The sequence below is a fragment of the Narcine bancroftii genome, chromosome 4 (genome assembly GCF_036971445.1).
Source record: "Narcine bancroftii isolate sNarBan1 chromosome 4, sNarBan1.hap1, whole genome shotgun sequence".
Lineage (NCBI taxonomy): Eukaryota > Metazoa > Chordata > Chondrichthyes > Torpediniformes > Narcinidae > Narcine > Narcine bancroftii.
The window spans coordinates 216,973,393-216,998,442 of record NC_091472.1 but is presented as its reverse complement, the minus strand read 5'-3'; the positions used below and the strand labels follow the sequence as shown (position 1 = coordinate 216,998,442).

The following is a 25,050-nucleotide window of genomic DNA, read 5'->3' as shown; positions in this document are numbered from 1 at the left end:
TAGGGAAAGTCTGAAACGTGAATCAAAGCCTCAGCAATTTTACATTTGTCACATAGAGGATTGATATCAGAGTGAAAACAAGATCATTGAATTCAGACATATGTTCTTCAGCATTTTAAATTAAATTATGGTACAACAGACAGATTTGTGTAAGCTACTGGGTAAGTCACTCACCAGGAAGGGCACTAAAGCCTGGAAGATAATGCAAAACTGTACTCAGTCAACACTTGGTTACCTGCAAGCTATTGTCCTTACATGGCAAAATAATAATAAGAGATGGAGGTATTTTCCAGAGTCCCTTTTTGTGCATTTTGAAGGGGACTCTGATACATTCATGCAAGGATAAATTTGGAGGAATGTGGCAGTTCTCTCAGAGATGACACTGGGAAGGAAGTGACTACTTTCATTGCAACAAGGTGAAATAATATGATTCGAATCCATAAAGTCATTGACCTGACTGACCAACTCATCTCAGGCAATACCGGTGCTGCATCAAGCGGGAACATTTTTCAATCCCTAATCTTGCTCCTGTTCCACGTGATCTACAAAGATGATCTAAATTATCCCAAAATTACAGAATAAACAAGTCGACAACAGTATCAATTATAAACTTTATTGGTTTTCCTCATTTCAGTGATATTTCTCAAGAACATGGGCAGTGAATAGTGTTAATTCTGGGCCAAACAAAGTACATGATTTGATAACCAGTAAATTAACAATGAAAGAATCAGGGCATCTCTACAATATTGGCACAACAGCATGTCCAGATTCAATCACACGGATTTCATTATTCTTTTCATCTTAAAACAAATCTAGTGTGAAAAATCTCTGGAGTGAGATACAAAATAAATCTTTTTATTGAACTAGTTTAATTTAGCATAATGAGAGTTAACATAGCAGAATATAAGTGAAGTTAGCAGAGGAAGGTCATTATAAAGCACTTTTTGCAGTGATTCATTTAAGAAACTTTGACCCACAATTTTAAAGGCACATTAACAATATTTTTCATAATTTTTCATCAATACCACATGTTTTATAAAATAAATCAGTTACCTATTTGGACATTGTTCCACTAGTTCTCAGTGACCGGAAGCAGTTCAAAGGATTTCACACAGTTAATCAGCCAGGCGGAATGGGTCGTCCACACTTTGCCCAGCCTTGTCTTTTCAGGCTTGTAGTTACTGCTTTTGTCATAGATGATGTACTGGGTACAGAATGTCTGGTCAGAACCAGCTCGAGCATGGTAGGCAACAGTATTGATGCTCTGGGTGACGTCACTATCGGGCTTGGGCTGACGGGTGAGGACCAGGCCTCCACCGATCTTGGCCAACTGAATAAGATCTTCCTTCTTACAGCTTTTGAACATGCCCATGAAGTAGAAGTGGCAGCCATCAAACAGCTTTGGCAGCTAACAATCAGCAAGACATAACCCTATCATTACCTTCACGCAAAAGCAGGGAATAATAATGTATTTCAAGCAGCACAAAGACTGAAGGCTATAGGCATAAACAGAAAAGACCTCTTACAGAGAGGTGGCTAAACTCACACAGAGGTATGAGGATGTGGGATAGGAGCACACAAACATATTTAAATGACTTTAAATATTCGCCATCGTAAACACAAGCCCATGGAATAATTTTGAATTCAGTGACAATATTCCGCACAAGGCAGCATAAATGTGACTGAGAAGGAGATGGAGGGAGAGAGCTGCTCAGAGTATGCACACCACTCTATTCGGCACAGAAATTGGGTAGAAGCAGTGGCCCGCCACCACACACCCACCCCCAAACACACCTTTTTCTTTTTCACTCTGTCCACCCTCCCTCGTCCTCCCATTCTCTCTCAATAAGTTGAAGTCAAATACAACATGGCGGCCACCAATGCCAGCTCTCACAAGAGGTTGGCCACCCCTGCCATAGGCGCAGTTACTGTAGATATGCCCTTGTTTTCAAACTCACGAGTTCAATTGGCTATCCCCCCTCCCGGCATTTATTAACCCCTTGGATAGTCCCATCGACCCCTAGGGGTTGATATCGACCCTTTGGAGAGCTTCTGCTCTAATGGATGCTCTGCTATAGAAAAGCACCCAAAGTCATGCAGGGAACAGCAGGTGACCAGCAGCTCAATACAACCAACCTCAACCATCTATGGCTCAAACCTCCTTGACAATAGGGTTAGCATGGGCATTGAGGCTGAATGGACATCAAAGAAATCAACCAAAGCAGCCTCCACATTAAGAACCAACAGAGTACAATGGAGTTCCGTCAGAGGACCCGAGATCTACGGTTGCAGGAAGAAGCAGACTATGCAACGCCTTAACATCATCTCGCTACCCAAGGTCCTAAAGCTTTGCCTTGTGGCAAATGTGGAAAAATCAAATAGAGCAAAAGGGTGTCTCATGATCAGGGTGTACAAGCCACTCTCCAAGTATAGAAGTTTTGCCAGGAATCCCAATCCCCCATAAATTCATCTACTAGTTCTGGACCCAACTTTTGGATCTACCTACGATGGAAACATCTTTTTTGTGTGTACGCATCTGGACGGTTATAATTTTCTAAAAAACAATTAATAGAACATGACAGCACCGTATAGGCCCTTCAGCCCATGAAGATGATGTAAAGTGACTCCACAACAATCTAATTTTTCCTGACCTCACACCCTCTATTTTTCTTACATTCATGTACACGTTGAAGAGTCTTATGAATGTCTCAATTGTCCCTGCCTCAATTATCAGCCCCAGCAAGGAAGTTCATGTACCTACTACTTAACCCTGACTTCTCCCCTAAATTTTTCTCCAGTGTCCTTAAACAGATGACTCTGGTATTTGCCCCGTGAAAAAGGTCCACCCTATCTAAACCCATCATACTCTTCTTGTCACCTCTCATGCTTGGTTCTCCAAAGAGAAAAGCCCTAGTTTTGTCCAGCCTTGCTTCATATGACATGCTCTCTAATTCAGGCAACATCCGGTAAATCTCCTCTGCAACCTCTTCAAAGCGCCTCCATCCTTCCTGTAATTCTAAAGCTATACACTAAATTCCCACATGATCCGCTTTAGGGATTCGATAAATACAACCTTAGACTGTCCGGCGTGTGGTGCAGTTACTGTTGCCACTTCAGAGTTCCAGAGGTACAGGTTCAATCCTGCCCTTGAGGCTGACAGTGTGGGCCAGGACCCCAACAATGATGGGTTTCCCTCAAGTCCTCTGGGTTTCTCTGGGTGCATGGAAATGAGAGCTAAATAGGACTGATAGGAGCCAGTTTCAATGGGCCAATGGTTTCCTTCTATGCTGAATCAAGCCTGGAACCAATGGCACTGCACTTCATGAAAAGCAAGATAGATACAGGCAATATTGGTCAACTAGTTTGGTGCTGGGAGAGTTAGTTTGGGATGTGATGCCCTGCTTCCATCTTGATATTATTGCACATCAGAGGAAGTTCATATCAACATTACTTTATCACTACATCACATTGAAATTAACATTAGCCAAATTACTGAGCAGGGTAACAAATATTTATACTGATATTTTTAAGCTTGTGAATTTATCTTGATGCTATGGCACTTAAAGAAAGCAGAGATCCAAATCATTTTTAAAAGACCTACGGTTGCAGGAAGAAGCACTGCATGACATAAAAAAAAAATGCTCGATGATTTGTCAGCTTAATACTGTAATATCCATTGTTTAAAAAAAAACTTTAATATTACCTGGTGCTCTCGATTCAGGCGCCCACGTTTGGGACCAGTCATGCTGCTTATCTCATAGTCTTCTTCTGAAACTCTGCCTTCGCTCTCCAGACAAGCTGTCACCCCTTGACAATTGAGAAGAAAAGCATTGATGTTAACAACTTGACTGCACATGGAAGCAAATTCCCTTCATGCTTAGTATATAGAGATGATGTTCTGCTGCCCCCGACAGCATACAGAAATGATTTGGAGTAGCAAGGATGCACCATGATTAAAACATAGTCAGACTAAGGCCTTGCTTGCAAAAAATAGGCAAAAGTTGGCTCGCGCTGCCCCATGCAATGAAGTGTTAGGAGGATGAAACGGCAATGTTAATTTATCTTCCTACAATGGTTAATGACTTGCAGCTAATACTGTGAGCTAACTCCAATTACTGGCTGCGAAACAGCACCAAATCCCTGACAGCCTGCCCTCGTACAACAAAGAACAATAATAGAAGTATCAAATGTCAAAAAACAGTCCCTGAAGATCACTAAAGCTTCATATTCTTTGCTTGCTGCAAAAGGTTTCTTTAGAAAACATAGAAAAATTCCATTGACAGAAAAATGTGAAATGATGTGATTCATGGATAGGATGCTTTAAATTTACATTTAAAAAGGATCAGACGAGAATTTTTTTTATTGATTTTATTTTTTAAATTTACAGCATGGCCATTTAAACCATACTACAATCCTTTAAGTTTTTTTGAAGGGTGGGAGGAAACCGGAGCACCTGGGGAAAACCCATGCAGACATGGGGAGAGCATACAACTCCTTATAGACAGTGCTGGATTCACTGGCACTGCACTAACTACTGTGCTAACTGTGCTGCCCACTGAGTGGGCAGGGGTTCAGGAAGGTAAGGAGAGGGAAATGAGATTAATAGGATGGCTCCCCTATTTAATAGGATTGAAAAACTGGCTGCAAAATCAAGTCAATGAAATTAAGAAAAACGGAAACAAAACCAGAAAATGCTGGAAATGCTCAGAAGGTCAGGCAGCACCTGTGGAGAGAGAAACAGCCATTATTTAATGCCAAAAGTCATGATAAATTATAGCATAGATTGTATAGATTTGCTTTATTTTCTTTTTACACATTTCAGCAGCAAGAAAAGGGTTAAAAAGGATATTTTTTTAATGGGATGTGTTAAAGAAATTGTTTTCTTTTACTAGTACAGCTGCAGTACATTAGAACCAAGGCCATGCTGTTTTCAAAACTCATCTTAGATGTTTTGCTGTACAAGCGATTTCCGGTCATGTGAATACTGCAGTTGTGAACAGGCTGTAAAATTAGAAGTTAAGCCATATAAAAAGGCTTGTGCCCATCTGTGCATGGGCTTTCTCGCAGAAAGACCCTGTTGTAAGTTATAACAGGCCTTCTTGCGTTGACAGAGCTTCCACTTTGCAAAGCTAATGAAGTTGTGTTGTGCTTTGATTATTTATCATCCAAAGTCAACAGTCATGCTGATGAAAGGTCTTTGACTTGGAGCTTTCACTCAGATTTTCTCTCCACTGATGCTGCCTGACTTGTTGAGCTTTTCTAGTGTTTTCTGTTTTTGTCCTAAACAAACCACTTTGTTGACTTGAAGTCTGCTGGAATAATGGATCCACCTTAAAATCAGAGTTGTCGAGTAAAGAAAACAACTTGGATTACTTTTCATTTCCCCAGAGTTGGGCAAAATTTGTTCATCTTGCCACAGCTATTGGCGTACTGACCTTTTCTGAAAAATAGCGATGAGAACAATGGAATTAATCATGGCCCTGGAGAGACCAATTTATTTCACGACCAGGCATGGAAGTGGTACATTATTACAGGCTTGCATTGGAGAATAACTCAGTGGTGCTAGTGCACTGACCCATTATTAATGGTGAAATCCAGTGTCACTAGCTCTTGGGCTTTTAAATACCAGAAATCACACACCCAATTTATCCATGCTAAGGAGAGTGGATCTTAATAATGAAGACAACCCTTGTTAATGTCACCCATGTTCTGCCCCACAACCCCCATTTCAATGGGTTGGATATCAGCTCACTTTAAAAAACAGGACATAGTACAGAACAGCCCAGACTCTTCGGCCCACAACATTGTGCCAACCTACGTTAACCTAACCCTACCCTCCCTTACACTACATATACCCCAATCCTGTTTTTCTAACAGTAAGAGTCTCTTAAATGTCTCTATTGTATTGGTCTCAACCACTACCCCTAACAATGCATCCCAGGCACCCACCATTCTTTATGTAAAAATAAAAAAATTCTGACATTTCCCCTAAACTTTCCTCCACTCACCTTAAGTAGATTTCCTCTGATGTTGCCCATTGTCTTGATGGGGAAAAGGTGATGGCTGTCCATTCTATCTAAGCCCCTCATAATCTCCATCCTCACCCCCATCACGCCAAAGAGAAAAGCCTGGGCTGACAGCTGATTATTTCGACTATCTTAATTATGAAACTCTGCAAAATTATTGAGTGAATTTCTCATTCCCTCTAGCCACTTCAAGTACCACACAATCCCCTTTTGAATGTGCTTCGGCCAGCTTTTCAGGCAGTACATTCTGCATTATTACACAGTGGATCTCCTCCAGTTCCTTCTGGTCTTTTGCCAGCTAGATAGATAATATGTTACTGGAAATACTCAGTAGGTCAGGCAGTGGGTCAATTAGAACTTGGCTCATGGTTTTTTTCATGATCCCTATTTAACAAATGCAAAATAGATTATAGGAACAGCAACAAAATGTATATTATTAATTGTGCCACACATGTTAAAAATTATAAAATGCTCTTTATAATCCTCAAAATAATTGGATGCACTTTCCATGAGTATTTACTAACAGGGTGCTCGAATCTAATTTAATCTAATTCAAAGGTGCTCAGGGCAAAAAATGAAACAGGCAGTTTGGGTACAGCAAGCTCTTTAATAAAACAGATGTTATTTTACTATACATAAAAGAGATATTGGCTGAAGGATAATTATTGATCAGAATATTGGGAAGAATTCTGCCATTATTCAATGTAATGCCTTGGGTCAAATGTTGAACTATATTTGTAAATCAGATGGTTGACAATTCAATGTAGCAGAGACCCGTAGCTTGCAGCTACAATTCATCAAACTGTGAAAGGAAATCATGGACGAGCTGATTCCTCAAGACAAAAAGAAAGTTATCAATCACACTTGATGCTAGACTGGAACAGATTAGTCTGATCAATTGATCAAACAATCCATAACGTGTCTCAGCATGCAAGAAAGAAAAGGCACCAATTGAAGGATACTTGTCCAGAACATGGACAATTGACTTGGATTGGTGCCACAAAAGGAAGATTGGGAGTGAGTTTTAGCTCCTTCTGCATATTCCCCAGTATCTGATGTAATATTGGCTTCATTAGAAGCTGGTCCACTGATAAATTCAGTAAGATAGAAGGGTTATTTGGTCTCAAAAAAAAACACCATTAGGAACACCTCACAAATCTTTTCAAGGATAGGAAATAAAACCAGAGAGTTATTGGATGCTGTAATAATGCCACTTAAATATGTTTGTATTCAAATATTCTAGATTATTACAGTGCCCTCCATGTTTGGGACAAAAACACTATTTTCCTTTAAATGCTCTGGTTCTCCAGTTTTAAATTTTCAATCAAACAATTCAGATGTGATTAAAGTGCACATTCCAAATTTTATTCAAGGTTATTTGTATATATTTTGGTCTGACCATGTTGAAATTACAGCACTTTTTATACATAGTCCCCTCATTTTGGCACCATAATGTTTGGGACATCTAACTTCATAGGTGCTAGTGATTACTCAGGTATGTTTAATTGCTTTGTTGGTGTAGGTATAAGAAAGCTAGGCTTGCTTCTGGCTATTTTTCTGTGACAGTAATACAGTAATTTATCACAGTAATAAATCCAAAAAATAATATAGTGAATATTAACTGCCCAATAGTAAAATCTCAAATTTGGTAAGGCCACACCATCATCTTTCTTAGGTTTCTGTAAGTGAAGCTTATTCAATCTGGAACCCTTACCGTTCCAAATATAAGATGAAATCTTAGAATCAATATTATCACAATAAGATTTCAGAATAAAAATTGGGACAGCTCAAAATACGTATAAAAATTTAGGTAATATCATCATCTCAACAGCATTAATACACCAGCCAAAGACAAAGTCAATGTGGACCATCTAGTAAGATTGTTTCACAAAATCTAAAAAAGGAGAAAAATTTAATTTAAACAAATCTTTAAATTTCCCACTGATTTTAACACCTAAATAAGCCAAATATTCTATAACAATCTTAAATGGCATATTATCATAAATGAGATCATGCGAGTTTATTGGGAATAATTCACTTTTGTGAAAACTTAGTTTATAGCCAGAAAAACTCCCAAAAACCGAGTTAAGAGAGCATTGCAGGGATAGAATTAGCAGGATCTGAAATATGGACTGAAAGATCATCTGCTTTTAGAAACTTTATGTACTTCTTCTCCTCTACTAATACCTTGAATCTCATTTTAATTACGGTGTGTAATTGCAAGGGATTCTAACACCAGATTAAAAAGTAAAGGGCTGAGGGGATAGCCTTGCCTAGTACCTCAAAACAATTTGAGTGGGGAAGATTTTTAATTATTAGTAATAACTACAGTTGGTTTAAAATAAAGTAACTTAATCCAGGAATTAAACCCAAAACCAAAATTGAACCTTTCCAAAATTTCAAACAAGTATTTCCATTCAACTCTATCAAAAACTTTCTCTGCATCTAATATTCCAGGAAATCAATGCCATTTTTTCAAATGTTACCTCCTCTATGTCATTCAGCTCCAGTGGCTTTCCTCTCGTTATCTGCCATTCTGCCTCTCTCCATCTTATTGGAACCTTTTATGATTTAACACAGATCTTAGCCCAATTGGTGGGTTTTTCCACAGATGCTGCTTAACTGAGTTCTTAGATTTCGGCTTTTGTTTCAAGTCGGAGCCATTGCAATTTTATTTGTTTTTTTTCAGGCTTCTCCATTCAAGGAAGAGACATCGAGTTTTGCAGCACATTAACAAGTCTTTCAGCCCAAGATCAAGCAATCCTAACCTCTCCAATCTAATTATATCGTAGTAAAAACTTTGTGTGGAACATTCTGCATTCTGTACTCTCTCCAAAGCTGCAACCTCCTTCAGATGAAACTGAACAAGTGTTCACATGGGATTAGTTACTATTTCCTTGGTTTTCATCTTGTGGCTATACTTAGGAAGTCTAGAATTTCACATGCTTCAGTAATCTGTGCTGTCAACCACTGACGGAAAAACGACCCCCAAACTCCCTGCCTTGTACCACTTTTCAAAAATGCACCATTAACCTAACATACAGTGGGAGTGATCGCACAGAATGGCAGGAGGGACCAAGTCCTAGAATTAGTTGAAAAGATTCCTCATTTGTGGTATTTTTCCATTTCCAACACAGACTTCCTGACATTTGGAAATCTGAAGTAAAAAATGCAACATGCTGGAAACACTAGCGAGTCAGGAAACATGCACGGAGAGATGAAATATTAGTGCCTATGACCTTTGGATTGGAAAATGTACACATATGACAGTTAATAAAAAAAGAAAAATTGCAAATACTGGAAATCTGATATAAAAACAGATGGTCCGTGGAGAGAGAGAAAACCACAGATAATTTTCAGGGTCCTGGGCATGAACTCTTTCTCTTTACACAGATGATGCTTGACCTGAGTGTTTGATGACATTTAAAAATAGAGGCAGGAGAGATTAAATAACAAAATGGAAGATGATACAAAAAGAGATGAGAACAGGAAAATAAAGAAATAAAAGATGAATCTCGAGGAGATGTAGGGAGCAATAGCAGAGTTGTACTGATTAGGAAAACAACTATGGTCATAATTTGTTGAACTGAATAGTGTCTGAATGGCTGTTAAAGGAAAGCAAAATTAAATAAAAAGATGTTGTTTGCTCAAGTTTCCTCTAAACTTTATCAGCCTGTCATAGGAACGTGAACTTAGAAGGGGACGACTGGAATTGACACAGAGGCAAAACAGGAAGCTAAGGATCATACATTCAAACTGGTTTTTCACAAAATAACATCCCAATCTTCCAGGTATAGAGAAGGTTGCATCATGGAGATGCAAATGCAGTTGCCCGTTAGAACCAGATTTCCTGAAGATTTCTCTTAACTAATTGGAGGTAAGGTGCTGACATGGATAGGAAATTGGTTAAGAGATAGGAAACAAAGGGTTGGAGTAAATGGGTCTTTTTCAGAATGCCTCAGGGATCGGTGTTGGGTCCTCAGTTGTTTGTAATTTATGTTAATGATTTGGATGAGGGGATTATAAATAACATGAGCAAATTTGCAGATGACACTAAACTGGGTGGCGGTGTGGGGTGTGAGGAGGATGTAAGGAAAATGCAGAGGGACTTGGACAGGCTGGAGGAGTGGGCGGCTAAATGGAAAATGAATTTCAATGTGAACAAATGTGAGGTTATTCATTTTGGGGGAAGTAATAGGAAAGCTGAGTATTATTTAAATGGAGACAAGCTAGGGAGTGGGGAAGTGCAAATGGATCTGGGTGTACTTGTTCACCGGTCACTGAAGGCTAGCATGCAGGTTCAGAAAGCTGTGAAGAAGGCAAATGGAATGTTGGCTTTCATAAAGAGGGGATTGTAGTATAGGAACAGAGACGCCCTTCTGCAGTTATACAGGGCCCTGGTGAGACCCCACCTGGAGTATTGCGTCCAGTTCTGGTCTCCAAACTTGAGGAAGGACATACTAGCTATAGAGGGTGTGCAGCGCAGATTTACAAGGTTAGTTCCAGGGATGGCAGGGTTGTCATATGCAGCAAGGCTAGAAAAACTGGACTTGTATCCATTGGAGTTTAGAAGGATGAGGGGGGACATGATTGAGGTATACAAAATCATCAGGGGGATAGACAAGGTGAAGTCTGATTACTTGTTCCCAATGATGGGGGAGACGAGGACTAGAGGGCATAGTTTAAGAATACAGGGTAGGCCCTTTAGGACGGAGATGAGAAAGCATTTTTTTACCCAGAGAAGTGTGAATCTGTGGAATGCTTTGCCACAGAGGGTGGTAGAGGCGGATTCACTGACTATGTTCAAAAGAGAGTTAGATAAGACTCTTGTGGGTAACGGAGTTAAGGGTTATGGGGATAAGGCTGGAAAGGGGTACTGATGGTAATGATCAGCCATGATCTAAAATGGCGTTGCTGGCCCGACGGGCCAAATGGCCTACTCCAGCTCCTATTGTCTATTGTCTATTTATCTTAAAGCACTCCACTTTTATGCAAAGACATTTTTCAAACATTTTCCTGATGATTGAGACAATATCCAGAATCCCATGCAAGAGAGCCAATATTATGGTGTCAAAATAATATTTACATAATTGGGCTCTTTTGACAATATGCTCAGGAGGATTTGACATCTAATTTAAGACTTGCAGAAGTTGCATGAATTGTTGCAAACAAATCTGTTACAGATTTTAATTGCTCAATATTAATAGTATTTCCCCTTGAATGACAATATGAACGGTTTTATATAAATTTGGGGAAGTTAATGAATATTATTTAGACCCCATGGAGCCATATTGACAATTAACTAATTAGTTAATTAACCAATTAACTAATAAATCACAAAAACTCCAATTTTCAATCCGCAAGGATGAGCCCCCATAAAATATTACAAACCAAGAGGACCCCAAAACCTAGCAGCAACAGATATTCACCAAGACAAATGGTTACTTAACAAAAGTTGCTTTTAATTATCTTTAAAAATGAAAAACAGAATCACACTGTAACTTATCACTATTGACTTTACTAACTTAACCCCCTTCTAATTCTAAGCGCACGTGTATGTAATGTGTGTGTAAGTTCAGAAAAGTTCTTTGATTCACAGCCCAATCTCACTTCTCATTCCTTCAAGTTCACCAGTTGCAGGCAATTTTTATACTGTGCACAGAATTTAACATGTATAAAGTTCACCAGGCTTTGGTGCTTGAAGGGTAAATGGTTACCGCTCAGGAAGGATCTTGTCAGTTTTCAGAGAGAGCTTCGTTGTACGTTGACACCCACAACTGATACCTTTTTTAAATCAGCTACTTCAGTGTCTTGCCGAAGAACTTGCCCCCTCAGGGTTCTCCAGCTAATAACCTCTTCTTTCAGGTCCCCACAGAGTGCCTTTTTGTTTCTCTTATTCCAAGTGAAACATTAATCAGCCAGTCCTCTTTGACCAGGACATCTTCCAAATGGGGCTTTCCATAAGCTTGCCAGCTTGTCCTGTTCCAGTCTCAGCAACTTCTTGCTGGTTGTAACACTGTCAAGTGATCTCTGCTTCCCTCTCTCTCACACATACACACACACTGAGACTGAGAGAAACCCTGTTTGACTCTCTCCGCTTGCAAAATCACGACCCTCTTAGAACAGCTCCAGACAATCTGCGGCTCCGACAAGTTCTTTCATCTGTTGCCTTTCTCTAAACAACAATCCATTAGTGAAGTCTCTTGGGCACTTTCCAAAGCTCCTGCAAAGCCCCGACATGTCTAGAATGAGCAGAGCTCCAGTATTTTAAATAAGATTTGTTTTAAAGTGTTTGTATGTGACCTACACTAAAACTTGCCCCAATTTATCTCCCAAAAACGTATCTATATTCTGTCACACTATGACTGTCAATGACTTGGTGGGATAATAGGATGCACAAAACAGCCACATAAAAAGAGAGTCAACAAACTATAGTGAACAATTCTGAACAGATTGTTAAACAATACAAATTGATTTCTCCATTCAAATACACATATATTTTAAATACAATATGTAGCAATAATGAGAAGTCATCAAATTAAATAATCCATCCTCTCACATTCACCTCCTGCCAGCTACACACACCACTCTACATTACTCTGCCCACTGGCGACATCATTTTATGGCCACAGGTTTGGTCTCCCTCACAAGTACAAGAAGCAGGAAGTGGATGTTGATCTTTTAAAACAAATTACATCTGTTAAATCAGTCTGGGATCTTCAGGTTGCATTTAATTATTTGACCCCCAATAATCAATGATGGAGTCATGTAGCTATCTAGATTCGCAGTCCAGACTTGCAGTCAGGGAACCTGCAGGGGCTGCCTTATGGAAACCAGGAATCGGAACTGGGGCTCGAGAGGGTGCTGAGAGCAAGAAGGGCTCGCCAAGGGCCTTGGGAGCTGAAGGGTTCTTGTTCGTGGTGGCTTGAATCTGGAGTTTGGCATGCCAATAGTTTGAACTGGAGTCTATGCAGCTGCAGAAGCCACGGGAGCTCTGAAGGCAAATCCACGGATACTCAGTGATTCTGAAGGGACTTTTTTTGCTTCTCAATACACATACACACAAATAATACATATGCAGGGCAAGTATTATATCTATAAAAATAAATATTATGTTGTACAAATGAGAGTTTCAGATGGTGAGTGTGAGTAGTTCCTTTGGTTGTTCAGTTTTCTCATTGCCCGTGGGAAGAAGCTGTTCCTCAGCCTGGTGGTACAGGCTCTCATAGTCCTGTATCTCTTCCCGAAAGGACCAGCTGAAAGATGCTGTGTGCATGGTGGAAAGGGTCCTCAATGATTTTGTGCGCCTTCTTTAGACAACGAACCGGGTGGATCACAACGATGGGGAGGGGAGGGAGACCCCAATGCTCCTCTCTGCCACTCTTAAAGTCCTGTGGATTGACCTCTGATCCATTTTTCTGCAGCAACTGTACCCCACTGTGATGCAACCGGCCAGGATGGTCTCGATAGAGCTCCTACAGAAGGTTAACATAATGGTGGCAGGTAGCCTTTCCTGCTTCAGTCTTCTCAGGAAGTGTAGTCACTGTTACGCTTTCCTGACAAATGAGATATTGAGTGACCACAATAGGTCACTAATTAGGTGAACTCCAAGGAACTTAGAGCATAGAACATTACAGCACAGTAGAGGCCCTTCAGTCCTTGATGTTGCGCTGACTCATATATTCTAGTGGTGCTCTCCATCTCTCCACTAGAGTCATTGCTGTGTAGCGGAAGGTGTTCGTTCCTGGTCCTCCTGAAGTCCACGATCATCTCCTTTGTCTTGTCCATGTTGAGACTCAGGTTGTTTCTCTTGCACCGTTCCACAAGATTTTCTACCTCGTCTCTGTAATGCGACTCATCCTTGTTGCTGATTAGGCCAGCCACTGTTGTGTTATCTGCAAACGATGGTACTGTTGGAGCTGGATCAGGCATTGCAGTTGTGGATCAGTAGTGTGAACTGGATCAGGCTGAGCACACAGCCCTGAGGTGCTCCAGTGGTTGACGTGATGGTGCTTGATGTTCTGCTGCCAACCCGGAAAGACTGTGGTATTTCCATTAGAAAGTTAGGATCCAGTTACAGAGAGGGGTGGTTGAGTGCCAGCGAGGACAGCTTCTCCACCAGACTCTTGGAAATGATCGTATTAAATGCTAATCGGAAGTCGATCAACAGCAGCCTGGTGTATGAGGCGTCGTTCTCCAAGTGGGGCAAAGTGACAAAGCTATAGCATCGCCTGTATAAACATTTCCTCTATAGGCAAAATGAAATGCATCCAGCATCCCTTGGAGGTGTGGTTTGAAGCATTCCATCAACTGATGCTTGAAGCATTTCATAATGGTGGAGGTCAGTGCCGAAGGGCGGTAGTCATTGTGGCCTGTTATTGTTATTGGGTACTGAGATGATGGTGGCTGTCTTGAACCCTGCAGGAACGATGGACTGCTGCAGTGAGATGTTGAAGATGTCCATGAAAACCTCCAGCAATTGATCTGCACAGTCCTTCAGTACCCGACCAGCTGTTGTCTGTTCCCACTGTCTTGTGTGGGTTCACCTTGGATAGGGGACCCGCTCATCAGTGGGACACGGAGCTTTCTTTGGCATCATCCTGTTCTTCTCATCACACCGTGTATAGGTTTTCAGACTGTCCAGAAGGGAGGCGTCAGTGTCCTTAATATGCAAAGTAATATGCAAAGTTGACTTGTGATCCATTATAGTCTTGATCCCTTGTCACATGTGCCTCATAATGTCAGTGTCACACAACTTTCTGTGGATCTTCTGTGCGTACCTTCGCTTTGCCTTATGGATTGCATGGGAGAGTTCAGCCCTGGCTGATCTTAGTGCCATCCTCTTCCATTCTAAAAGGTAGCATCATGAGCTCTGAGAAGGGCCCGGGTGTCTGCATCCAATCATGGTTTCTGGTTAGCCCTGGAAGCATTTAATCTTGGAGACATCCTCATTGCACTTGCTAATGTTGTCAGTCACTGAGCTCTGTTTCCATGACCACTGTAGGTGGCTGCCTCCCTGAAACAGTCCAGTAGTCCAGTCTGTGGCCTCAAAGCAGTCCTGTAGCACTGCTATACCATTCCAAACCCCCTCCCCCCTCCCCACCATGTCCTCATCTCCCTGCGAACTGACTTAGTTTGCTTTGCCAGCGGTCTGTACAATGGGGTTAGCAGGACAGATATGTTATCTGAGTAAACAAGGTGGGGGCGAGGCATTTCATAATAGTGCAGCCTTGTATGCACCAGGGACGTAGGTGTGCACGTGATCCAGGGTGTTCTCTTTGGTGGTCAAGTTCACATGCTGTTGAAACCGTTTTTAGGTTGGCGTTGTTGAAGTCACCAGCAATGATCATGGCACCACCAGGGTAGGAAGTCTTGGCTTCAAAGATGGCACTATAAAGCCCCTTCAGGGCTTCACCCTCGTTAGCCAAAAGCAGAATTTAGACTGCGGCAATCAGTGTGGCCGAGAATTTCCTGTGCAGGTAGAAGGGTCTGCATTTCACCAGGAGGTACTCTATCTCTGCTGAATGCACAGACCTTCTCCTTGAGTCTTGCCGATTGCAGGGTTGGGGATTTCACCATTGTGAGGAGCCGAAGTGGCTGCAGCAACCTCGTGTGCCACCATCTTGATTTAGATGTGGAGAACATACATACTCCTTATAGACAACGAATCTTTGGCGCTGCAACAGTGTTGCAAAAACTGTTACACTATATGTGTTCTGCACTACTACATAACAAAAAGAAAAGAATCTTGAAATCTTAAAATTGTTATTGCAGTGTGATTGACTACACACATTATGTGAGGCCATTTTGCTGATGTTCACACGATGGAACAGAATTCCTGAGTCTTAGATTAAAATTGAAGTAAAACACAGCCCCTCACTATAAACTGCCATCCAGTTTCCTCCTTAAACAAAACCTAATATGGGCAACTATATTTTTCCATAATCCATTCTTCCCCCACCCTACGAAAATTGAGAGGGATTGATAAGTTATTTCTAATATTTTTAATGACAATTTGCATCAATGCAGGGAACAGGAAGAATATACATCCCAGTGACTGAGGAACCAACACAGGCTGTGGGCTGCAGATGACTTGTGGTTGAAGGATCCACACATGACACGAGGGGTTGCAGACCCCAGGGCTGCAGTGGACCGGCACAGGGCACCAGAAATGGGGAGACCACACCATGTTGAGAAGGAGAAGCAGAGAAGGTGATGACGGTAGCAGACCAGCAAGGGACTCAGTGGCTGAGGGACCTATAAAGGCTGCGATCAACATGCAGTCGGGAACCAATATGAATTGTGGGCTGCTGGAGACTGAGTCATGGGAACTAACTGGAATTCAAGAGGGCGCTGAAGGCTTCCTGATCCTATTGGAGGTTTGGATCTGGAGCTTGGGGTGCCAATGGTTTGAACAAGAGTTGATGAGGCTGCAGAAGCGCTGGAGGTGAATCCACGGACACTCAGTGTCTCTGAAGGGACTCTCATTTGTTTCTCTTTCTCCTATTGTTAGGGGCAGGGGCGCTGGGTGAAGATTCTGTATTATGGCAGATAAAAGTCGGAGTACAGGTATCCCCTGCTCTCCGAAAGTAGAGGCTCCTATGAAATGTTTCGCAAGCCGAAATGGCATAAAGCGAAGAAGCAATTACCACTGATTTCTATGGGAAAATGTTTCAGCGTTCCCAGACCCAAAAAATAATCTACCATATCACACATAAAACTTAAGATAACACTAACGTAGAGTAAAAGCAGGAATGACAAGATAAATACGCAGCCAATATTAATGTAAGTTTCGCTGCTCAGGGTGTGCGCTGCCTCTATAACAGCTCACTGCAAAACAAGCGCTGAACGCTATTTTCGCTTTTTGCCTTTTCTCATAAAAGTGAAAATCCTCCGGATTTCTTTCGGTTAGCGAAAAAAGGTACTAATGTAGGTCTTTTGTAAAAGCCAAGTGGTGTAAAGCAACCTTTTGAAAAGTGGGGAATACCTGCATATCGGGTTTATTACATTTTAATTGTATTATTATGTGACAATAAAAACAACCTTGAACTAAGGAATGTCTGCTCAGTAGGGTACCAATTATTTTGTACAATTGTTAATTAGCATTGTTTAACAACTCACAGAGAACAAATGGATACAGCTCTTACTTAATCACATAAATAGGTTTGTTACCATTCCCCTCTGAGATCACTGGATATAAACTCATTCTCAGCAATTTGCATGCGCCATTGCCTCTATATGTATTTGTGACTGTATGGAGCCATTTGCAGACAAAAAGCATTGAAAGTGTTTTATGAAATCATTATCAGATATAAATGGGCATCAAACCAAGGAGGTGGGGTGGGGGGGGGGTGGGGGTGGGGGGGGGAGGAGAGATATTTGAATAGGTAATTAAAAGCTTAGTTCAAAAGATGGGTCCTAAGGAAGTGGAGAGACATCATATAGAACAGGGCAGGAAATTACAAGTATGTGGTCAAGACAGCTGAACGTCTGGTCGCCAGTACTGCAGTGTAGGGAAGGGTGGCGGATGCACAATCACTCTGAATCAGAGAGGGGTGACTGGAGGTGACAGGGAAAGGTGGGGTCATAGTTTGACTACAGAAAGATGGCTGTTGATTGGAGGTGTTGGGCAACTGAATGGCGCGGTTCGCAGGGAGCAATGCATTATCTCAATGCATTTATAGGTTTAAAGTTGAAAGGTAAACAGGTCTCTGGTAATAAAGTCATTAAAGATCAATTATCATTAAGCTGGGTTACTGCAGGCTGAAGCCCAAATCTTGGATGTCAGTGTCCCAATAAGTAATTGCAGACCAGTTTGAAGATTAACAAATATGCATAATATTAGTCAGAACCCGCTTGTGTTTCAACTAGGGAAATCAAACGATGCCCGATTTCTTTACCATTACCATTTTTATACAGCCTAGGCCCTCTGGGGATAAATAAGTTTGGCGTTGAAATTTATGGAGCAAAAAATTGAATTCTCCCCATTCTCACTTTAATGGTAAATGTTTTTTGGAATTCAATCTGTGTTACTCGACTTTTTCAATACGAAACAGCCAATTGAATTGGTTGATGTGACTGTCTCCCCTGAACTAAAAGAAATAGCTTATTTCAGCAGACTTTTTTTTCTGTCAAATCTATGATTGACTTTTAAATCTGCTGTAATGGAGGAGGATGAGAATTTTTCGAAGCATTACCAAGGAGGTAGGAAGTTGGGATGAATTATTCAGAAATTGGATTTCATATATTACTGCTGCATTTAATCCCAGTGGGTGAAATCCTGCCCCCGGATCTACTCGGAAAAAAGTGCTGTGCTCTTGATAAGCTCAATGTATCAACCCTTTGCTGTGAAGGGCATCATCTCTTAAAGGCACACATCCATGGCCCTCAGACTCTCTCATCTCTTACCCCCCCTCCCCAACCCAACTCCCCTCTGAGCCCCCCTTTCTTCCCACACCTTTAGCCTTCAGACTTTCTCATCTCCAACTCCCCTCTGAACCCCTGCCCTCACCCTCAGACCTCCTCTACCTGCCACCTCCACCTTAACCTACCCAACCCTCCACCTCTACCCTGAGCCCCCCGCCCTCTCTATTCAATGTTATCCCCTACCCCGATAACTTTTCCGGCGTGTCCTCCTATCTTTATCCACCCATGACCTCTTGCCTGTGGCCCTGTGCTTCTCCCCTGCTCCTTCCCCATCCCCTCCCCACCATTTTCTTCACCATTCGAAGGGTCGAATGACCTACTCCTGCTCCTATCTTCTATGTGCGTCTGCTTTTAGCTCATACCTTTGTTGTGAGTGGAGGAAACATGGCCTCCCTGCCTGTCTGGAATATATGCATTGTGGGTGGTCATATGTCGTCCTCCCTGCCTGAAACGTATACAGAAGTCACATCACCTGTCAATCAAGGTTGGACTCCGGCCATCCATTTGTGCACACCTTGCCACTAGCTAATTTAAATTACTTAGGGTCATTAATGGCTAGAAGCACAGATTAGCACTATATATAACACCAACACACAGCACATTCTTACTCTCTGCCTCATGGTCCAAGCCCCGGATATTGCTCCATGCCAGGTAGCTACTGCGGATATTGCTGGAAGTGTTGTGGGTAAGGTGAGCCATAATACTGTGATAGATCAATACTTGAAGAGAGCCGCACCCCCACTGGTATAGGGAACCGGATGTATGAGTCCCTGTTTATCATGTGTCTACTCAAGTTTGTGACCGTGTCGAGTATTGGTTCACTATTGTCGGAGTCCAACCAAAGTCCGATGTGAATGTCTCTATCATTGCTTAAATGAAACAGTGATCGAGTACCGTTTAACATCCTCCCTGTTTGTCTCCCATGTGTTCATTAAAGTTACATGTGATTATAACACTTGTGTCCAGACTCATCTCTCTGTGAACCCTCCGAACCTGATACTCTTCCCAAAATGACAACCTTGATGAAGGGCTCAGGACCGAAATATCTTTATTTGCTACATAAAAAATGCTACATGATTTACTGAGTTTCTCCAGCATTTTTGTGTAAGCAGCAAAAATATATTATGTCTAAGACAGAGCGAGCTGGGTAAAAGGAAATCCTAGATTTAATCAAAGGGATTCGGTTCAGGAAACACATGCCAGATGGTGGTCTTGGAGTGCCAGTGGAAACAGGAGATCTCTCATGGACATTGTTTGCAGAGCCTGGTTGGAGAGTTATCACTTACTGAAGTGAAGCAGCGTTGAATGCAATTTCATGATTGCACAAGGTATGCTAAGCGGAACACCATTATCCAAACACGCACGCACACACACACACACACACACACATGGTTCTCATTATACAAACTTGCTTCATGCATGTCTCCACTGGTAGGATTAATGCAAAGCTGACTCAACATCTACCTCCTCCATTTACATTAAGACCTTAAGGAATAGGAGGGGTCACCACATAAGAGGCAGACCCTCAGCAGGGGAACAGACCAGTTTCCTCCTCACGGAGTTGACAGCCCAATTACCTCATTATTGGGCCTGCTTGTTAACATTGTGATTATTTATTTCCCTTTAATCACCAAAGACCTGCTCGTTACCATCTGTACTGCTGCGTCTCAATAAAGATGTGTACCCCAATTAACCCACCAACCCTATATGTTTTGAAGGGTGGAGGAAACCCACACAGGTCATGGGGAGAACAGACAAATTCCTTACAGACAGAGGCAGATTCAAACTGGGGCCGCTGCTGATGTATAGCACTGCACTGCTACACTAATCGTGCCACCCACGGTTCTGTTTTGTCTGTTCAGTGGACCACTATTCTCTTTCCTGAAAACATGAGGAAAGTGAGGTGGAGCAGGAGGGAAAGGTTGCATCTTGTGCCTGACAATCACAACACCGTTCGGGATAAGCACAGTGAGGACATGTTGGTGAAAAAGTAGAGAGAGATATCAGGCACTGGTGGGATGCAATCAGGCAACACGACTATGTAATCTGGGCGAGGGGCTCTTCAGAGGGAAGGTCTATGCCACGTGGCAGGGACTGTCACAGGCTGCTCCACCTTGTGGAAGGGCTAAGGAGGGAAGAGACCCCTAAACAATGGATCTAGCCAGTGCTGTGGCTGACGAGGGATGACTTGGAAAAGTCTGAGCCTCTGCCATATCCATCAGCAATTATTTCATAAGACTTCCAGTGCTGATTATCGCCTCAGTTCTCATCTCCTGCCAGATATCATAGCTAATACCGAGGGATAGAATCTGACAACAGGCAGGGAAATCAAGTGGCTTCATAATGAGAGGAGACACTGCTTAACACTGCCCTCTGAGAATCTCCCTTTTATTATGGAGTGTAAAATCTGAGAGCAAGAGTGTGAAATAATTTGAACCAGCTACCACAGGCTGTGAAATGTGCTTCTGCTGCTTCACCAGTTGGACCCCATCATGCTACTGGAGTGGCTAAAATTATCTACAGTTGGGATATCCCAAGGAGTTGCACATTGCTGAAGGACTTCATTTGCTTTAAATATTAGTGCCCTCTCTCCAAAGTGTCTTGTTCTACATTGAATGCCAACATAATCAATACAGTAAAATTCTCATTATCTGGCATTGAGGAAAATCAGATGTCAGATATGTGAATTTTTCATTTGACTGAGACTGGCCTGATAATGCCTAAATAATAAAACTGCATTAAAAATATACCATTTAAAAGACAAAAGACAGTGTAAAATTTCAAGTAATTTGGAAAAAAAAATTATTGTAGTCTTTAATTACGTAAAGTTCACTTTAATCAGCTAATTCCCACACAACTTACAACATTTTAATTTGAACCCAGTCGCTACACTGTAACAGTGATGAGCTAGCCGCTACACTAACCATGGTACTGCCATAATTAACCCCTCCCCTCATGCTACAACCCAAATCACCTCCACCCCAGTGTCCCGGTCAGGCCCTCAATGCTCCTTCCCCGGGCTGACAACCTGACTCACCCATACTAACGTCCTGGTCAGGCCCTCGGCACACCTTTCTTGTTGTGACAACCCGACTCACCCACATGCAAGTGTCCCAGTCAGGCCCTCAGCACACCTTCCTTGTGCTGACAACCTGACTTACCTCCACGTGTCCCAGTCAGGCCCTCGATGCACCTTCCTTTAAATTTGAACCACAGTTGCTGGCACAATAACAGCGCTGAGCTAAGCATTATGGTAACTGTGCCACCCTCATAATTAATCCCCCTCCCCCAAGTTTACAGATAAAGCCTTACTAACATAATAATATACTAGAAAGGATAAAGACTATTTATAGGGAGTCACTTTGGGAGAGTCGCCTCAGAGGGGAGCGGCATCGTCTGGCTCTTCATCTGGGTCACCATTTTATTCAAACACAACTTTATTGAAACAGGCGGGACATGACCAGGGAGCTCCACTAGCTGAATGTTTCCTCTCAATGAGTTGAGTGTTGCCTTGGAGAACATTTACAATTTTAAACTTTTATTTAAAACTTTATTTATTCTTCTTTATTTTAAATTCAATTCTATTTTATTTTGCTAATTGTTTGGGTTTCTGGTTGAGTGAGAGCTGGATAATGGGGATTTTGTTTTACTGTACATAGCAATGTGCATAACTCTCAGCTAATGTGTCTTCAACACTGACTTCACGCCTGACCAATTTTGAGCAGTTCAATGGATTTAAGATTCCGAACAACGCTTACACCTTCAGGGAATACTGATCCAAAGATCAGTGGGATCAGAGTTGCCCATATGGGGTGCCATTCATCAGGAAATGCAGAGATTTTGAAGTTATACTCAAGGAATCATTTGGTGATGAGTAAAATTCACACCAGTGTCACAGGAATTCTCAATAAGTTAGCAAAGAGATGGTCCCGTTTTATACAATGGGGATCATCATTTATAGGGTTCCTAATCTGTACAGACAATACCTTCTTCCAACCTCTCATCCAATCTTCTTTATTCTCTTGCTCTGATTGCTCTTTCGATTGGATCTCACCTCCCTCAGATCTGCCAACTACTCTTCCTCCAGCAATAACTCTGATTCTTATGGCAAGGTGGTACATCTCTCTGGCAAAACTTTCAACATCAAGAAAACAGACAAAGAACGCTGCCGTCGGAGAGCAGCAGCAATCATCAATGATCCACACCTGCCATCAGGAAAGAGCTGCAGGTGCCACAAATCTCGTACCCTCAGGTTCAGGAACAGTTGCTCCCCCTCCACCGTCAGACTCCTCAACAATAAACTCAGAGACTCAATTAAATACTCTCCAATTGCACATTATTTAATACTAAATATTTTTATGTATTTGCAGTTTCTTTATATTTCTTTCTTTGTTTACATTTATCTCTTTTGCATCTTTTTCTTGAGTACATTTTTTTGCACTACCGATAAGTAGAAATTCTGCCTGACCCACAGGAAACAAAGATCTCGGCGCTTAATGTGATGACATGTATGCATTCTGACAATAAATGTGAACGTTGAAAACGTCATGATGAACTCTTCTCACTCGATTGAAATATACAGCAATGTGTCATCAGACTGATTAAATTATAATTTTTTAAATTAAATGGTTATTTTAAAAAAAATTTAGACATAGCGCATAGCAACAGGCCCTTCCGGTCCACGAGACTGTGCTGCCCAAATATTCCAATTAACTTCCGTCTTTGGAACATGGGAGGTAACTGGAGCACCCGCAGGAAACCCAAGCAGGTCAGGGATGAATAAACAAACTCCTTACAGACAGTGCCATATTTGAACCTGGGTCCCCGTCGCTGTATAGCGTTGTGCTAACTGGTTCACTAATGGTGCTGCCCTGATGTAGCCTTTGCTCAGCCCTCGATTGCTGCTGTGGTTGAAGTTGGTGGATACTTGGGGGCATGCCACATGATGACGTGGGGCCAAACTGCAAATCCCTACTCTCCTTGATAAAGTCGAAAAAAAGTGACAGAAAAGGTTACAAAAGTTATGGAAAATAGAAGAAAGAAGTGTTTAAAGATATTTAGAACAGATCAACGTGCCACTAAAGAAAGACAAAGCTGCTACAGTGACACAAGAAACTGAACAAGAAAAAGAGCAAGATAAAGAAGAGAGGTAAACCTTAAGGAAGGATCCTGGAGCTGTCTGGAAGGTAATATCCAAGGGAGATAGGCCAGAAGCTGGGGAGACCTTGGACAATGCTGTTCAGGGTCTCCCCCAACAATGGCTGACTACATCAGGAGAAGTGACTCTGCACATGTGCAGAACACAGAAAAACAGAGGCAATTTTAAATAAGATTCCGGAAGTGTTCAGCTCCAATGAACAATAGGAGGACCTGGAAGAACAAGGAAAATATCTAGAACAAGGAATTTTGAAGAAAAAAAGGGAAAAAAATTACAGATATTTCTATGTCTGCAGCTGAAATGAAGAAGTGCATGGAAGCTTTTCAGCAATCTATGATGACAATGGCAGATGAAGTTAAAAAAAAAGAGAAAATTGAGAGATTAATACCATAGATGGACATGAGATTTGAAGTGGTGGATAGAAAAATTAAAGGCAATGAATTTGAGATTCAAGGCATTAAAGAACAGATGAAGAAAGTGCAAGATGAAGCTGCTCCAAAATGTGATCAATTAATGCAAAAAATAGACATTTTGGAAAAATTTCAGTAGAAGGAATAACATCAAGATTGTTGGACTTAAAGAAGGTGATGAAGGAGGTCAAGACATAAAAAAGTTTTTGCAACGTTGGATACCGGAATCTTTGGGACAGGCTGAATTTCAAGGAGACCTGGAGATTGAGAGACCCATTGACCACTGAGACCAAAGCCACAACGTGATCAAAGGTCTCGTCCAATATTTGTTCAATTCCTTTGACATGAAGTGAGAGAGAAGATTTTGAAGTTGGCAGCAAAGCACGCTAAAGAGAGACAATTTTTAAAAAAAGGGTGAAAAGACCACTGTGTACATTTAATGAGAAACATTTGTACATATTTTGGTTGATATGGTTCATAGTGTGAAAAATTAAAAAATTATATATAAAAAAAGAAAGACAATCACCTGTGATGTATAATGGAAATAAGATTTTCTTTTATCCAGACATATTTTGAATTGTTGAGAAAGAGGAAAGAGTTTAATACAGTTAAAAATGTATTAATCAAAAATCAACTCCACAGAGTAAATATTTCCTGCACTTCGTAGACAAACGAAGAATATTTGCTTACCATTATAAATTCATGTCTCACCTTCTAAAGGATCATTATTTACTTTTGCAACTCTCTCCCTTTATTCTTATTTCTGTGCAGAAGCTCTTTCAATGCCTTCACATTTCTTGCTTCTTTACTGTCATGTTCTTTTTACCTGCTTTCATTATTTTAAGTTATTGTTACTTTCCTTCTCTTTGGCCTCAGAACTACTACTGCCATCTTAATCTTTTTCTTTCAATCCAATCATTTTTGCTACTTATCAATAACTTTTCTAGTGGATCCTTTATTCCTCAAAATTTCTATGAAACATATTATTTATTTAAACCTGGTACTAAATGTCCTTCAATCTAATTTCCCA

At 41.4% G+C, this 25,050-nt stretch overlaps 1 protein-coding gene across 1 annotated transcript in view; it reads right to left on the bottom strand.

Annotated features, from left to right (window-relative positions):
• Window positions 1-599: 599 nt before the first annotated feature.
• bard1 (BRCA1 associated RING domain 1) overlaps window positions 600-25,050 on the bottom strand; it is a 246,539-nt gene continuing 222,088 nt past the window's right edge. The window contains exons 10-11 of the mRNA XM_069933942.1: window positions 3,704-3,807; window positions 600-1,408 (exon numbers count right to left, since the gene is read on the bottom strand). Coding sequence (XP_069790043.1) covers window positions 1,073-1,408; window positions 3,704-3,807 — 440 coding nt within the window. The 3' untranslated portion in view covers window positions 600-1,072. The remainder of the gene's footprint in view (window positions 1,409-3,703; window positions 3,808-25,050) is intronic.